The 14,546-nt window shown below is 42.2% G+C and overlaps 1 protein-coding gene across 3 annotated transcripts in view; it reads left to right on the forward strand.

Moving 5' to 3' along the window:
- The window catches only part of CNTN6 (contactin 6), a 131,057-nt gene that overhangs the window by 105,439 nt on the left and 11,072 nt on the right, over nt 1-14,546 (forward strand). For all 3 annotated transcript variants that reach the window (XM_083869763.1, XM_083869764.1, XM_083869765.1), the window contains 5 exons: nt 6,932-7,059; nt 9,106-9,281; nt 9,636-9,753; nt 10,554-10,712; nt 10,805-10,954. In XM_083869763.1, the coding sequence (XP_083725889.1) occupies nt 6,932-7,059; nt 9,106-9,281; nt 9,636-9,753; nt 10,554-10,712; nt 10,805-10,954 (731 nt within the window). The remainder of the gene's footprint in view (nt 1-6,931; nt 7,060-9,105; nt 9,282-9,635; nt 9,754-10,553; nt 10,713-10,804; nt 10,955-14,546) is intronic.

A 14,546-nucleotide genomic window follows, 5' to 3' on the forward strand; every position in this document is an offset into this window, starting at 1 on the left:
TGGTCTCTGATTCTATTCCAGAGTTTCTGAAATCCAACCAGGGCCATGCTGGTGTCAGCTGCTTGTTGTCTGGACAGAATTCTTGAGGGTTACCAGCAGGTTTTGTTGTTCCTGTGCGTCTGAAATGTGTTCTGACAAGCAGCTTCCAGCAAGTGAATGAAACTCCCACGCAGAGGGCGATTCAGGGCCTCCTGTACTGTTTAAATTCTGCTTAAATCCCATATTAAGGGCTTAGTTTTACATCTGGAGTGAATTGAGTTGTGTGAAGGGCTGAGACAGATCTCCTGATAATGTGTGGATGATAAAAATGATGATCAATAGTGGGATTAGAATAGTGGCAGTGTGGACTTCCCACCCAGCGCTGGGAGAGCTTTTGTCTGATGTAGTGGAGTTACAAAGATTTCATAAAACCAGCAGAACTTGGAAGATAAAGGAATTGGCAGCTGTTTTATTTGGCAGTTCTGCTCCTTTTCCTGCTTTTCTTTCCCATGCACACAGAGGTGCTGTTGCCCAGAATTCCCTGGCTGCCAGGTCTGGGATGGATCACTACAAGACATTTGGGCACAGGGTGGTTTTTGTCCCTTTTTTTTTCTCTTTGGCCATCACAGAGGAACATCTGCCTCACATTTCATCCTTGAGTGCCTTACAGACGAGGCCAAACAGTTTTTTGTTATTTTGTGTTAAAGGCAGTAGCAGCTCCTGAAAATCCTGTGTTTTCTCTGGAATCTGTATGATGGAGCGTAGCTCAGTTCAGATGGCTGTATGTATTTGCATAAATAAATATTTGTGGTCCCAATTGCAGAGATGTGATGCAAAAATAATTCTATTTTTAGTAAGAGGGGAGAATTTTAATATATAGGATGGAAGACTTCTATTGTCACATTTTATAATTTCTAATAATATCCTTTTCTGCAATATTTTAATAAGACTATTCAGCTGGATTGTGTAATTTTGTTTTGATCCAAATAGTTAAAAAGATTATAAAGGCATTTATTTGATTTCCAGTTAATTGTCAGTCAACCCTGAAGCTCATTTATATCAGCATGCAGATAAGGAAAAAAAAAAATCTTTTAAGCACAGTTTATTAAATGGCAACACTATTAGCATAGAAATTATGCTCAGAATAGAATAAACAGGTACAAAGATCATTAACATATGATACAGACAGTCAGATCTCAGATGGGATTCAGTGGGACCTTTTCAAAAATACCAGGGCTGTCAGCAGCAGGGACAAGTCATTCACTCAGCCAAACTTTACTCACATTTCCATCTGCATAAATCACTGCTAATTCTGAGCCACCTGGGAGTTGTGCTCATCTTTCTGCTCCCCCCCCTCTCACTTTCCCTTTGTAGTTTTGAATTCAGCCTCTCCTGCTCCTCAATCTTGGTAAAATGAGAGGAGTCAGATATTGTCTCAGTGTCTGGCAGCATGTCTGGAGAAATTTATAAACAATATATCTTTGCACAGCCTGGAAATGAAGAGAGGGGTTTTGCTCCTGAGCAGCGAAGGGAGGCTGAGCAGACACGGTTTCAAATCGGATTTCTCAGATAATAAAAATTACTTTGCCTGTGATTTCATCAGATCCAGATTCCTCCCTTTTTATCAACACGGCGCCGCGATGAGGCTTCAATAAGGCTGGGAGGTGTCAGATGTGAGAGGCAGACAGGAGACAAGGAGAGGGAATCTTCACAAAGTATCAGGGTTACTTTATTTGGAAAAGAATTACACCCTTGAAAGGGAGAGCTGCCCTTCTGGCAGCGCTGAATCCTGCACAATTCACCCAGTTTTACACTGATCCAGCTCAAGATTTTGATGGGGATTTCAAAGCCCTTTTGCTGTTTGAATCCATGCATTTCATATCCATGAATTAACATCCCCCTCCTCTCTCCCAAAACACAGACTGGCTGAACAATGCAGCACAAAGCTACCCCTGCTGCACTTTTAAATCTAATGACTTGACACCTCTTTTTTTTTTTTTTTTTTTTTTTTCTCAGGCTTTATTTCTTCTATCAGCCTTTCTAAATACATATTATTCTTTCATGCTCTTAAGATCAAAGCAAATAGCCATCAACAATCTTTTGTTCACACGAGACAACACACTCGGAGATGGTTTGTTTGGCCTGGTTAATTAAAAAGCTGTACCTATCATCCCTGCTTGATTTCTCGAGTTCTTTACTTAAAAAGTATGTGTGACAATTTTAATGAGCTCTCACTTCTTCCCCACAGCCTCGTGGCTTCTGCACAAACTTTGCAAACTCTTCTTTTTTTTGAACATCACACGGAGCTCTGACTCCAGCAGATCCCGGGGAAGTTGTTTGTTTTCCCTCCCTGCACATGGTGCACATCTCATCTCCTCTCCTGATGGAGTCACTCAGAGGGGAAGTTCAATATTTATTTCTGATGGGTTTAAGGTAAAAAGAGGATCAGGTTAGATTTAAAATGAGGGAGAAATATTTTATATTGCTGGTGACCAAACACTGGCACAGAGAAACTCGGGCTTCTCTTGGATTCCTGAAGTGTCCAAGGCCAGGTTGGAAATTTGGGCTTGGAGCACTCTGGGATGGTGGAAAATGTCCCTGCCCATGGAACTGGATGATCTTTAAGGTCCTTTCCAACCCAAACCATTCCATGATTCCATATGGAACAATATTTCTGTGTGTTCCACATTATCCCTGTTGTGCAGGAACTTTGCACGAATAATCAGAACTGGATTTCCATCTCTTCCTTTGCTCACAGCAGCTTGGATTAATTGAGCCGTTCACCCAGAGGTGGCACCAGGCAGGAGGCAGCAGGACTCTGATCAGGATTAAACATTTTGTGAGTCAGAGATGCCAGCCTTGAGTTAGCCCTGTGCTTAAAGCAACCCCTTACTGCCTCAGGGCTTTATGAACAGCTGGGTCCTGAATTCCTCCTTCTCCTGCCTCTTTCACATTTATCAGATCTGCTTCAGGCCTTGAGCTTTTTGCTGCTTTGACAGGCACTTATTTACTTATTGAGAGAAGTCCAGTTCTCCTGGCAGACAAAATATTCTCCTTGCCTTGTGTCGGACAAGTTAAACTTTTCTGTCTCGTCGCAGCACTTGGAATTACCTTGTCCTGTGGTGCAGCTGCTAAGAATTATTATCCATAGCCTTCACAGGGCCTCAAATGTGAAAAGGAATGGTTTCTAGCCAGCCTTTCAGCAGGTGAGACGTGCCTTTCACAGCTTCTTTTTAAACCATTTGTCAGAGCTTGATCCAAAGCCCATCAAGGGCAACATTCCCTTTGCTTTCTGCATCTCAGCTCCTTGATTTGAGAGGGAATGGGACAGGATGAAGTGCAGCCCCCCTAAACCCACCCACGGCACAAAGTTGTGGCTCTGAGGGATTTTGGGGCAACTTTGCTGCTTTTGGCACCTGGGGCAGCATTTCACAGGATGTTGTTGTTGGTTTTATTCTTGCATCTGAAATTCATCATTTTCATCTTCTGCTGTGCCTTGTCTTCCCATCCCTCTCCTGACACAGACCTCAGGACAGCTGGAAATTTCTCACTTTTAAATTTTTTTTAATTTTTTTTTTTTTTTAATTCTCTTCCCCACTAAACTAATTATCTGGAGTCCTTTGTGCTCTTACACAAATTCTGCCTGTCTTATTTACTGCTGGCTCTAATTGTCGTTAGGTAGAGTGACCTGTTTCAAACAACTCAGGAGCTTTTATTTAGCAGATTTTTCTCTCTGCTAAGCCCCATTTTGATCCATTGAAAAGAGCCATTCCATCCTCAGCCTGCCCAGCCATTGAAATATTGTTTCAGAACAGCATTTCTTCAGATCAAACGTGACACTGTCAGCTCTTGTGTGGGTACAAACCCCCTCTTAGTGGCTAAATGAGAGAGATGGGAATTATCAAGGTCTCAATTCATCGTGAAGAATAACAGGGATGAAAAAATCTGAGGCATGACCAAACTTCAGTGAAAAAGCTGCAACCAGAATCCACAGGGGCTAAGGCAGAGCTTGCAAAGCTTCTCCCCTTTGCTATTCTGTATTTTACAGACTGTTTTTTTCCTTATATTTACCTACATTGAAGCTTTTGGGGATGGAGATTGTCTTTTTTTCTTTTTTTCTTTTTTTTTTTTTTATTTTTCCTTTATGCCACTTCTGGATTTTAATTTGCACCTAAGATCTTTCAGGTGCTCCTGCAGTAAAAGTAACAGGTCATCAATATTTGATGGAGGGAAAGACACTGAGGTGGCTCTTTGTGAATTATTATTATTCAGGTGCCCAATTTATGAACATTTGCTGATTCACACTGGAATCTCGTTGGATACTGTTTGATGAACACCATATGTTACCCAGCCACTCGATTGCATCCCCTGTTTTATCACCAGCAGGTTTTTTGGTTTTTTTTTCTGGTGGTTGGTGCAAGCTGATGGGAAGGAATGCGTCATTAACGCAAAAAAATATTGCAGAGGCAGAAGGGGAATGCTTGGAAATGTTTCTTCATATTCAAAGCTGCCTTTGGAACAGTCATAGGTGTGTTGAGAGGGAGAGGAGCCAGGGCTCCTGTGCTGATGCACAGAGGTGACACCAGCTCAGCTCGTGGGGTCACAGATTATCCTGAGCTGGAAGGGACCCACAAGGATCAAAATTGCTGCCCCAGGTGCCAAAATCCAGCTGCTGGCCCTGCACAGACACCCCAAATCCCTCCTGGGCATCCCTGGAGTGGTGTCCAAGCCCTCCTGGAGCTCTGGAATGTTCTCATTCCCTGGGGAGCCTGGGCAGTGCCAGCACCCTCTGGGGGAAGAAGCTTTCCCAAAAATCCAACCTGATCCTGCCCTGGCTCATCTTCATCCATCCTTCCTTATCCAAAACCTCTCACTGAGCTGAGACATCCCTGTATCGGGGAGGGCACTTTGCTCATTCCTATTTTTCTCTGCTCCAGTTCCAAAGGATGGATTATTAAACCTGAACTTATTTCCTCGCTGTACCACAAGTGGCAAACCCTGAGCTGCTGCAATACCTGGTGATTATTGCCAAGGAAACAAAGATTTATTTTTTTTTTTCATTCAAGCCTAAATCCCTTCCCCTGTCAGCTGCACACCCCAGTGACAGCACCATGGGGACATCTCTGCTCCTCCTGCTCCTAAATCCACCCTGCCCTGCCCAAGGAGCTGATCCTTGTGCTGGGAAAGGTCTGATGAGTGTGGAAAACATGAAATTAGGGGGATACAAGCGACAAGATCACCAGAAATCCCTGAGCTGAGATGTTGGGAAGGTGTAACAGGAGCAGGACATGTTGTTCCACTTGTTCTACAAATGTAGAAATGCCAGAATAGGAAACAGAAACACACTGTGATTTTTATTTTTATTTTTTTTAATTTTTTTTTTTGTGTGTGTTTAATGGTTCTGATGCCACTGCCAGCTCCAACTTCTGCTCCTGTGATTGTTCATTTCCTTTAATAATTCAGCACATCACCCAATCTTATGTTGTTAGTAATAAATATTAAATACCCGAGCTATGATGCATGAATTAGATATTTTCTGTTTTATGAAAGGAGCCTTGTATTAGAGTTAAATGTCAATTAAATGAGGGATGTAAAAAATGATGCAGTTCTGCTGTGAGTGAATGGAGCCTGGTTTCCTGTGGAGTTGTGGCTTACACTGGATTTTTTTGAATGTAAAGAAATGTGGCATTTGGGTGCAGATTCTCTGATTGAGGATTGAGCTTGGTGACAACAGGGGATACACACAGAGACCCTGACCTCATTTTTATGGAACTTCCAGGACCTTCATCTCCTAAATTTCTTCTAAACTCAGAAAAAAATTTCTTTAAGTTCCACATTTACCACGTGCAGCAGGTGGATGTTTAAGAACTGGAAAAAAAAAAAAAAAAAAAAAAAACTGGGGGAAAAAAAAAAATAATTACGGAACAATATTTTCTGTGCTAAAGTTCATTGCTAATTCAGCTTTGATTTGAAAATCCTCTACTTTTAGAGGTGTGCTCTGTGTGATTCTGTAGAAATTTGTAGGATTTTTTGTAGAAAATCCCCCAAATCCTGAAATTCTGCCCTGTATGTGACAGCAGAAAGGTGCCAGGCACAGTGACAGCTTATCCAAGGAAATCATATCCAATCCTTGTCCTGACTTACATCCCATCTCATTAACATGAAAAAATAAACAAAATATGAACGAGATTAAGAATTAATTTTGTCCTGAAATTACCATTAAATGCAATTTCCCCAAATTTCTGCAAACTGTTACAAACAACTCAGCGACTCCAGGGTGGTTTGAGGCCCCTGTGAGACAGTGATGGATTTGATTTGGTTCCTTGCCTTGTGAGGTGGCATTTCAGCATCTCAGCCAGCCTGATAATATCTTTTAATAATCCTGACACAACTCCACGGGCAGCTGGGCTCACACACAACCTTAGCTTGGCTTAGGGACACTGGGATCTGTAAAAAAAAAACCCACAAAACTACAGTAAAATAGAGCACAAGTAAGTAACAAGTTGAGTTTTTCGACTTTGTCTTGAGATTCCAGAATTTGATGGAAGAAAATCACCTGGAAAAGTGAATGATCAACCCCAGTTTGCCAATAAAACATTTCCAATAGAGAAATTAATAAGCAGCAGAGGTGAAAATTGAATATGTGTGAAATGGTGGAAGTTGGTTAACACATATTCAGCTTGCTGTAGAAGACAAAAATCATAATGGAAGTGTTTAAATATTAAAAGTAGAGCTGCATTTCTGTTACTATTCCTCTTCCAGGAGTCGTTTTTATTTCTATTTTCTATTGTTGCCCAGGAAAGTTGTGGATTTCCCATCCCTGGAAGTGCCCAAGGCCAGGATGGTGAAAATTGTCCCTGTCCATGGCAGGGGGTGGGATGAGATTTAAGATCCCATCCAACCCAAGCCCTCCAGGGATTTTGGGATTCCCATTTTGTTTGTTTTTCCCCAGGGTGATGCTCCTGGAGGATGGCAGCCTCAGGATCTCCAACACCTCCAAGGCGGATGCCGGGGTTTACACTTGTGTGGCCACAAACCAGTTTGGAACTGCCAGAAACTCAGGGAACCTGATTGTGAAAGGTATTTCAGCATTTCCTTCCTTTGTGCAATGAGATGAGCTTTAAGGACCATTCCAACCCAAGACTCTCTGATTTTGTAATTATTTTTTAAAAAATATTCTTTTTCTTTTTCAGTAGAATCGTAATGTTTTCTCTGTGCGACCTCCTCCTTAACTTTGCATCTGGCAAAAAAAAAATATCTTTTTAATATTCACCTTTTGACAGAGCAATTAGCACTGATAGAGCTCAGAGTGTGGCCTGAGGTGGTGCTGCAGCACAGCCAGCAAGGAGAACACCAAGAACTTCAGAATTTCAGCAGCTCTGACTTCATTAAGGTTCTGCCCCCTCTCATACATTGTGGCAAATATGGGAACATCCCATTAAAACATGGGAAAAAAAAAAAAAAAAAAAAAAAAAAAAAAAAAAACCACATTATTTTGTTTGGCATTTAGGAAGTTTATTAAAAGACCGAGTAACAACGTGGTATAAAAATGATCTTGTTTGCAGGGAACATTTGTTTTTGTTTCCCCTCTGGAGAAGTTTGGGCTGTTCAATTATAGGCCTCATTGCTTCAGCATTATTTTCAACTGAAATGTCAGAACTTGGGAAAGCATGGCTAATGTGCAAATTAAGTTTATTGCTGCTCATTGAGTTGTTTATTCTTGGTGGGAGAAGTCTTTATTACACCTCCAGCACTCACATCTCCCCTCTTTTCTCCTCTGGAATGGGATTTGTCATATAATGCATGTTTGCTGTTGCTAAGCAAGATGGATGGATAAGGCAGAACCAAGAGCTTTTAGGAAGCTTTTAAAAGTATTTGAGGTGGAAGTTTTGAAGACGAGCCCATAAAAGAAATAAAAAATATCACCCAAGTGAACATTCTGCATTAGTGGGGATGAGGAGGAGACAAGAAGAGGTGCAAGAGGATGGGAACACCATAATAAATTAATTTATTTTTCGTTATCACTACTAAAAACCATACCTCATGCCCAAATCCAGTGTAATTCCCAAAAGGAGAGGTTTCAATATTTATTTGGTGGAGGTTCAGGCCAATAATAAAGGAAATTTCTTATGATAACAGAAGTGTCCAAGGCCAGGTTGAACACTGGGGCTTGGAGCAGCCTGGGACAGTGGAAAATACCCAAGGCAGGGGTGGCACTGGATGGGATTTTATATCCTTCCCAACCCAAACCTTTCCATAATTCTCTGATTTAAGAATCACTTACATCCTGTAGTTAAGCTGCGATGAGCATTAAACTAACCCAGCTCGTGCACATTTCCTTCTCCTCCTCTCACATTATTTTCAGATCACATTAATATTGTTGAAGCGATTCTGCTCTCATTTTCTACATGTGTCTAAATTCTCAGCACTTTATAACACTTCCATGCACAAAAGCTTTATTCAAGGGAATTGCTTACAACAAAGTGGTTGTTATCTCTAATCTGTCTGCCAGTCATATCAACAAAAGTGAAGCCACATAAACCCATTTCTTTCCCCTTCAGCGAGCTGATACTTCCCTTCATAAGAGCTGCAAGTTTGGGTTTCGATGTAACGGGTTAAAAATTATCAAATAAATAATTTTCCTGCCTGGGAACGTCTTTGAAGCTGTAACTTGAGTAGTGCAGTGGAGTAAAGACATTAATATAGATTAAGGATGTTGATGTCTGAGGTAAGTGGAGGTGAGAAGCAATTTTGCTTTTGCTGCAGGTTTTGGCCAGGAGAATCCTTCAAGTTTGAAGTTTGAAGTTTTTAAGAGAAGTCTGTGCCTTTTGACTGAAATCATAACTATTGATTATGGGTTTTATGAAGTAATATAATTTAATATATTTCCTAATATAATATAAACTAATTTAGGGTGTTCCTCTCACATCTGCTCACTCCTCAGGCACAAAACGTGGTCGTGGGGCTGGTGCTGCCATAGGAATGGTCTAAAATCATCACTCTATTAAAGACAATTCCCTTTATTACAGAACAATTTCCATAATGGTACAAACCTCCTTCAATAACCGCTATTTTTACGAACACTTGAATTAAAAAGATCTCATTTTTTTTTTTTTGTCCCCTCAGAAAGGACTGTCATCACCATCCCACCCTCTGACACAGACGCCACAGTTGGGGAGAGCATTGTCCTGCCGTGCCAGGTGTCCCACGACCCCTCGCTGGACGTGACCTTCTCCTGGTCATTCAACGGCCAGAGAATTGACCTGAGCAGAGGAATCCATCACTTTGAAAGGATTGGAAGGGTGAGTTTCCCAAACTCCTCGATGAAACTCTTTGTCAACAGCTTTTACATGACACGGATGTTTATCATAATTCCTCCCCGGCTGTTTATGTGCCTGGCAAATCACTGTTTCTTTACAAGGGCTGCAACCATTTATTTTTCTTCCCTAAATTTCATAAAGGCGCTTGAGTTATTTGTGAAGCCATAATAAAAATGTCCCCATGAAAGAAACTGATGATAGCTATGAATATTTTAATTTAAAAGCTGATTTTTTTATTAATATTGAGCAATTTATTAAAATGCCCACTACAGAAAGCATGTTGTGAGTGATTAGTTTACTCTTTTTTTTTGTTTTTTTCTTTTTTAATCTCTCCAGGAATCTGCTGGGGATTTGATGATAAGAAATATTCAGCTACATCACTCTGGGAAATACGTGTGCATGGTGCAAACTTCTTTAGACAGCCAATCTGCAACAGCAGATATAATTGTGAGAGGTATGTCTGTTAGGGAGACACACTTATCTTGTAGAGGAACCAGGAATTTTTATTGTTTAAATGATTCCCAGGATGTCAATTCCACATCTCAATAGTGAAATGTTTTCTTTCTTTTAAGTCTTGGGCCCAAAGTTGTGGCCAGCATGATCCTGGTGTTCAGCCAGCCCAGGGGTTGCAGATCTGCCCTGGCCTCTTGGGCAAAAATTTTGGGCCACACAGATCAGAGGGAAATCCTCTAATCTCAGCAGTGCTGTTATCTCCTTCAGGCATCTCTGGGTCACTGTGCAGGCTGGGAAAAACAAAAGGCCTCATTCCTTTCCCTTCTTTGGAGATAATATAAAATAATATTTTCTAACTCAGCTTTTTACCGCCAGCAGTGAGGAAATGCTGTTGTGGGAGCAGATCTGTAAACCCTGAGAGAAATCAGAAATATGTGTAGTGCACCATCCTGCATTCTTTCTGAACCTCAGTCTTGATTGAATTCAGTAGGAATTCTCAAAATGTTCGATGGTTCAACAAAACACAACGTTGGGCGCCTTCCCTTTGTCAGACACAAAAAAAAGAAATCATTCCTTTTGTTTGTAGTTTTCATGTTAGCGACATCAAGACATTAATTTTCCTGACTCATAAAGATGTAATCCAGGCATGGAGCCATCATTTAGGGATTGTGCAGAGCTTTTATGACACTGCAGCTTCATGAATAATTCCTCTGACTTGAGAAAAGTGAGAGCCGCCCGACCCATTCCAGCGGTGAATCTTCTCTTCCCAATGCCTTCCTCTTAAAATGCTGATCGTGTCAGGCCCCCCAGGTCCACCAGAAGATGTTAAAGTTGAACATGTTTCTAGCACGACTGCTGGCTTATCCTGGAAGCCTGGAGCAGATAACAACAGCCCAGTGCAGATCTACAGTGTCCAGACCAGGACTCCCTTCTCAGTGGGATGGCAGGCTGTTGCCACAGGTGAGAAATTCAAGAATTCTCTTGGATTTTTTATTTTGTATGTGCCATTAATTATCTCAAAAATTCATTGCTGGTGTCACGTTTGCCTTCAGCTCCCGAGGTCATTAACGGCAGGACTCACCAGGCCACCGTGGTGGATTTAAGCCCCTGGGTGGAGTACGAGTTCCGCGTGGTCGCCAGCAACAGCGTTGGGATCGGGGAGCCCAGCAGGCCCTCGGCTCTCCTCAGAACCAAAGCTGCAGGTAAGGCCCTGCCTTCTGCCGGGTTTTCCCACCTCTCAGCTGTGGGAATTCCACTGCAGCAGAGCCACTTGTTCCTGCAGAGTGATTTACCCAATTCTATAAGTGGGGAATCAATGTGTTCCACAAGAACGCATTGCTGGATGGGGCATGGAGCAGCCTGGCACAGTGGGAGATGTCCCTGCCCATGGCGTGGGATTTGAGGTCCCTCCCAACCCAAACCAGTCTGGCATTCCATGAGAAAAGCTGGAGTTAACCAATATTCCTCCCTTTGGTGTGTCCCAACCAACCTTTCGCTCAAGCAGTTAATTGGGAGAACAGTTTTTGTTCTCCTGATTAAATCCAAGTTTTCACCCTGCTCAGGGACTTGCACATGAAGTGATAACTCCACTCTCTGAACATCCCTCAGCTGCAGAGGTGTTTGATATCTGAGCATGGGGAAGAACAGGATAACTTTAAATTTGGATATTGGAGGAAATAAATAACAGCATCCAAAGCCCAGTGAAGCCAACAGCTTCTACTGGCTCCTTTCTGTCTGTCTGTCTGTCTGACCTTTTCTCATTTATCTTCTGGGACTTGGAACCTCACGGGAAGCTCCCTCATTCTTGGGTGACCAGCACTGTCAGTCCTTTGACCTGCTCAGTTTGGTACAATTTATTTGCAGCCCAAACCTTTGGTTTGTTTTATGTTCCTCCCAGCCCCTCTGCTTATCAACTCTCTCCCACCTATAAAATCAGAGTTTATAGGATGGAAAGCAGTAAAATGGAAGCAGCTTTTACAATCCACTTTCTCTTCTCTGTTTATCTCATTTTGCCGAGCTCTGAAGTTTGGCAAGCTGTATTTCAGGACAGAACTCAAAATACAGTATTGTACATGATACAGAAGAAAATACATTTATTTTAGAACATGGAATCCATTTGTTTCTGGGAATAGAATCCCAGAGTGGTTTGGATTGGTAGGGACCTTGAAGACCATCTAGTTCCAACCCCCAGCACCTTCCAGAGGAGGTCAGATTTTTTTAAATTTCCCAGCAGAGCATCTCAAATAAATATTCTCTGTTACATGACTGATCATGAAGACCAAATTAATCTTGAGAAGGTTTTTGTTGCTGTCGCCACCGTGGGGCTTTGTAAAGTGGGATATTCAAAACCAGACAGTCAGTGAAAGCTTTCATCTTTTAAAGCTTTTATTTATTTATTTGTTAGAGGGATTCACAAGGCTGGGGCGACGAGGAGAAAGAAACAATAAAATTATTGTTATTTATCATGGCAATAACACAAGGAAGATTATTTCCTTACAGCACAGCTCTGTCTGAAGTTTAACAAAAGGGACAGAAAGACTCACTTCAGGTTTTAGCTGCTTAACTCCTTCCCTGCTGTAAATTCTTCTGTCTCACAACATTGCAATCCAGTGGGACAATATCAGCTTTTATTAATTTTTATTAATCAGAATAGGAAACTGAAATCAGCAGGGCGGTGTGGACAGCAGACACCTGGTCAGGAAAGGGTGAGTTTGAGCTCTGCTGTTGTAATAACTACTTTGCCAGCTGAAATCTGAGCATTAGTAGATTTGTGGATGCAAATGAGCCACTGTTCATTTCATTAAAATGGAGCTGAGAATTAATTGAGCCTCTGTTGGTGCACTCAGCTGTAAATTTTCATCTGTTTCTCAACTCTGACCCAGTTGAGGCTCTGCTGAGCCACAGCACAAAAAAAATTTTCCCCGTGCAAACGTAATAAGTACCAAACACATTTAACACATGAGCTAATTGAGCATCACTTGGTTCATGAAACAGTGAAACACCAGCCTGGGAGGTTTGTTTTGCTGTTTCCACGCAGCTCTTGCCAGTCTGAGATGATTTGCCTCTGATGTGCCCCAAGACATTGATTGTGGGTGACAAAAATGAATGAACAGCTCTGCAAAACCCTCCAGAGGAGCCCAGGCTGTTTGCCCTTGCACTCTCATGGCTGCACAGCAAAATTTTCCTGAAATTCCTCCCGTTTCTATAGAATGAAATCAGATAATTATTTATACGTGTATCAGAATCTGGAAATGATAATGGGTTGACATCAGTTTCGGTGAACTTTAAACACTTTTGCTTTTATTGCCACCCCTGGAGCTGGGTGAATGCATTTGTTAATGGGAAGGACAAGCAGATACAGCAAAACTTGTCTAAAATCTCTGAAAAAAGGCTTCTGAGATGTAAACATCCCACTTAATTCTTGCCCTACACATCAGCTTTTCAGACAGTGAGAGCTGGATGAAAACAACGACAAAACAATCTTGAAATTTCTGGAGATGGCACCACCAAATGTCCTGTGGAGGGTTCCTGTCTCTGCCCATTCCAGGGATTCCTCTTCTCCTAAACCTCTCCAGCAGCTGAAAAAGAACATGATCTCATAGAACCATAGAATGGTTTGGGTTGGAAGGGACCTTAAGAAAGAAATATAAAGCAAAAGGCAGGAAATGCTGATATTTTCCTTCCCTCTCCACCATGAGCCCCTTTGGCCTCAACAAAGTTCCCTGATCTCAATTCTCTACCTGTGGAGTGCAGGAGAAATCCAACTCTAATCAACCAACTTCTGGACACTTACAGTCTTGGGAGAAGGAGAAAAGCAAATTGTGAGTTTTGAATTTGCTAAGAAAAGCATACAACCAATTAAAAAAAATTAATATATTGCTCCAACAACATGTTTACTGAACAAATGCATAATTAGTAAATCAGTAGTGTTGCAGCTACAGTCTGAATGGAACATCATTTTGCCAATTAGTTGATGAGGCATAATAATGTCAGATACTTGATGCTCCCAGCTCTTTAATTAATTTTTTGAACCAGGGTACTCATGTATCAAATGCATCTATGGCTTCAGCCTTAGAAAATGTGTAAACATCATTTCAGTTCATCTCAAATGGGCTGCTGTGCAATGTAATCCCTGTCCCACCTGTTGAGGGGTGGAATGGCTGCAGGTGAGGCAGGAAATGCTCTGATCACCCTCTTGGAAAGGCCTCCAGGGCCACTGAGTCCAACCTTGGGCCCATCACTGGACACAGCACTCGAGGTGTGGCCTCAGCAGTGCCCAGTGCAGAGGGACAATCACAGAATTCACAGAATTCACAGAGTCACTGGGCTGGAAGAGACCTTCAAGATCATGGAGTCCAACCCAGTCCTAACACCTCAACTAAACATGACACCAAGTGCCACATCCAGTCTTTTCTTAAACACATCCAGGGATGGTGACTCCACCACCTACCCGGGCAGACCATTCCAATACTTTACCACTCTTTCCATAAAAAACTTTTCCTAATATCCAACCTAAACTTCCCTTGGCACAGCTCGAGGCTGTGTCCTCTCCTTCTGTCAGTGCTGCCTGGAGAAAGAGACCAACCCCACCTGAGCACAGGCACCTTTCAGGGAGTTGTGGAGAGTGATCAGGTCACCCCTGAGTCTCCTTTTCTCCAGGATAAACAATCCCAGCTCCCTCAGCTGTTCCTCACAGGGTTTGTGTTCCCAGCCCCTCACCAGCCTCGTTCCCTCCTCTGGACGTGCTCAAGTGTCTCAATGTCCTTCCTGACCTGAGGGGCCAGAGCTGGACAC

The sequence above is a fragment of the Zosterops lateralis genome (genome assembly GCF_965231275.1).
Source record: "Zosterops lateralis genome assembly, chromosome: 11".
In the NCBI taxonomy this organism is placed as follows: Eukaryota; Metazoa; Chordata; class Aves; order Passeriformes; family Zosteropidae; genus Zosterops; species Zosterops lateralis.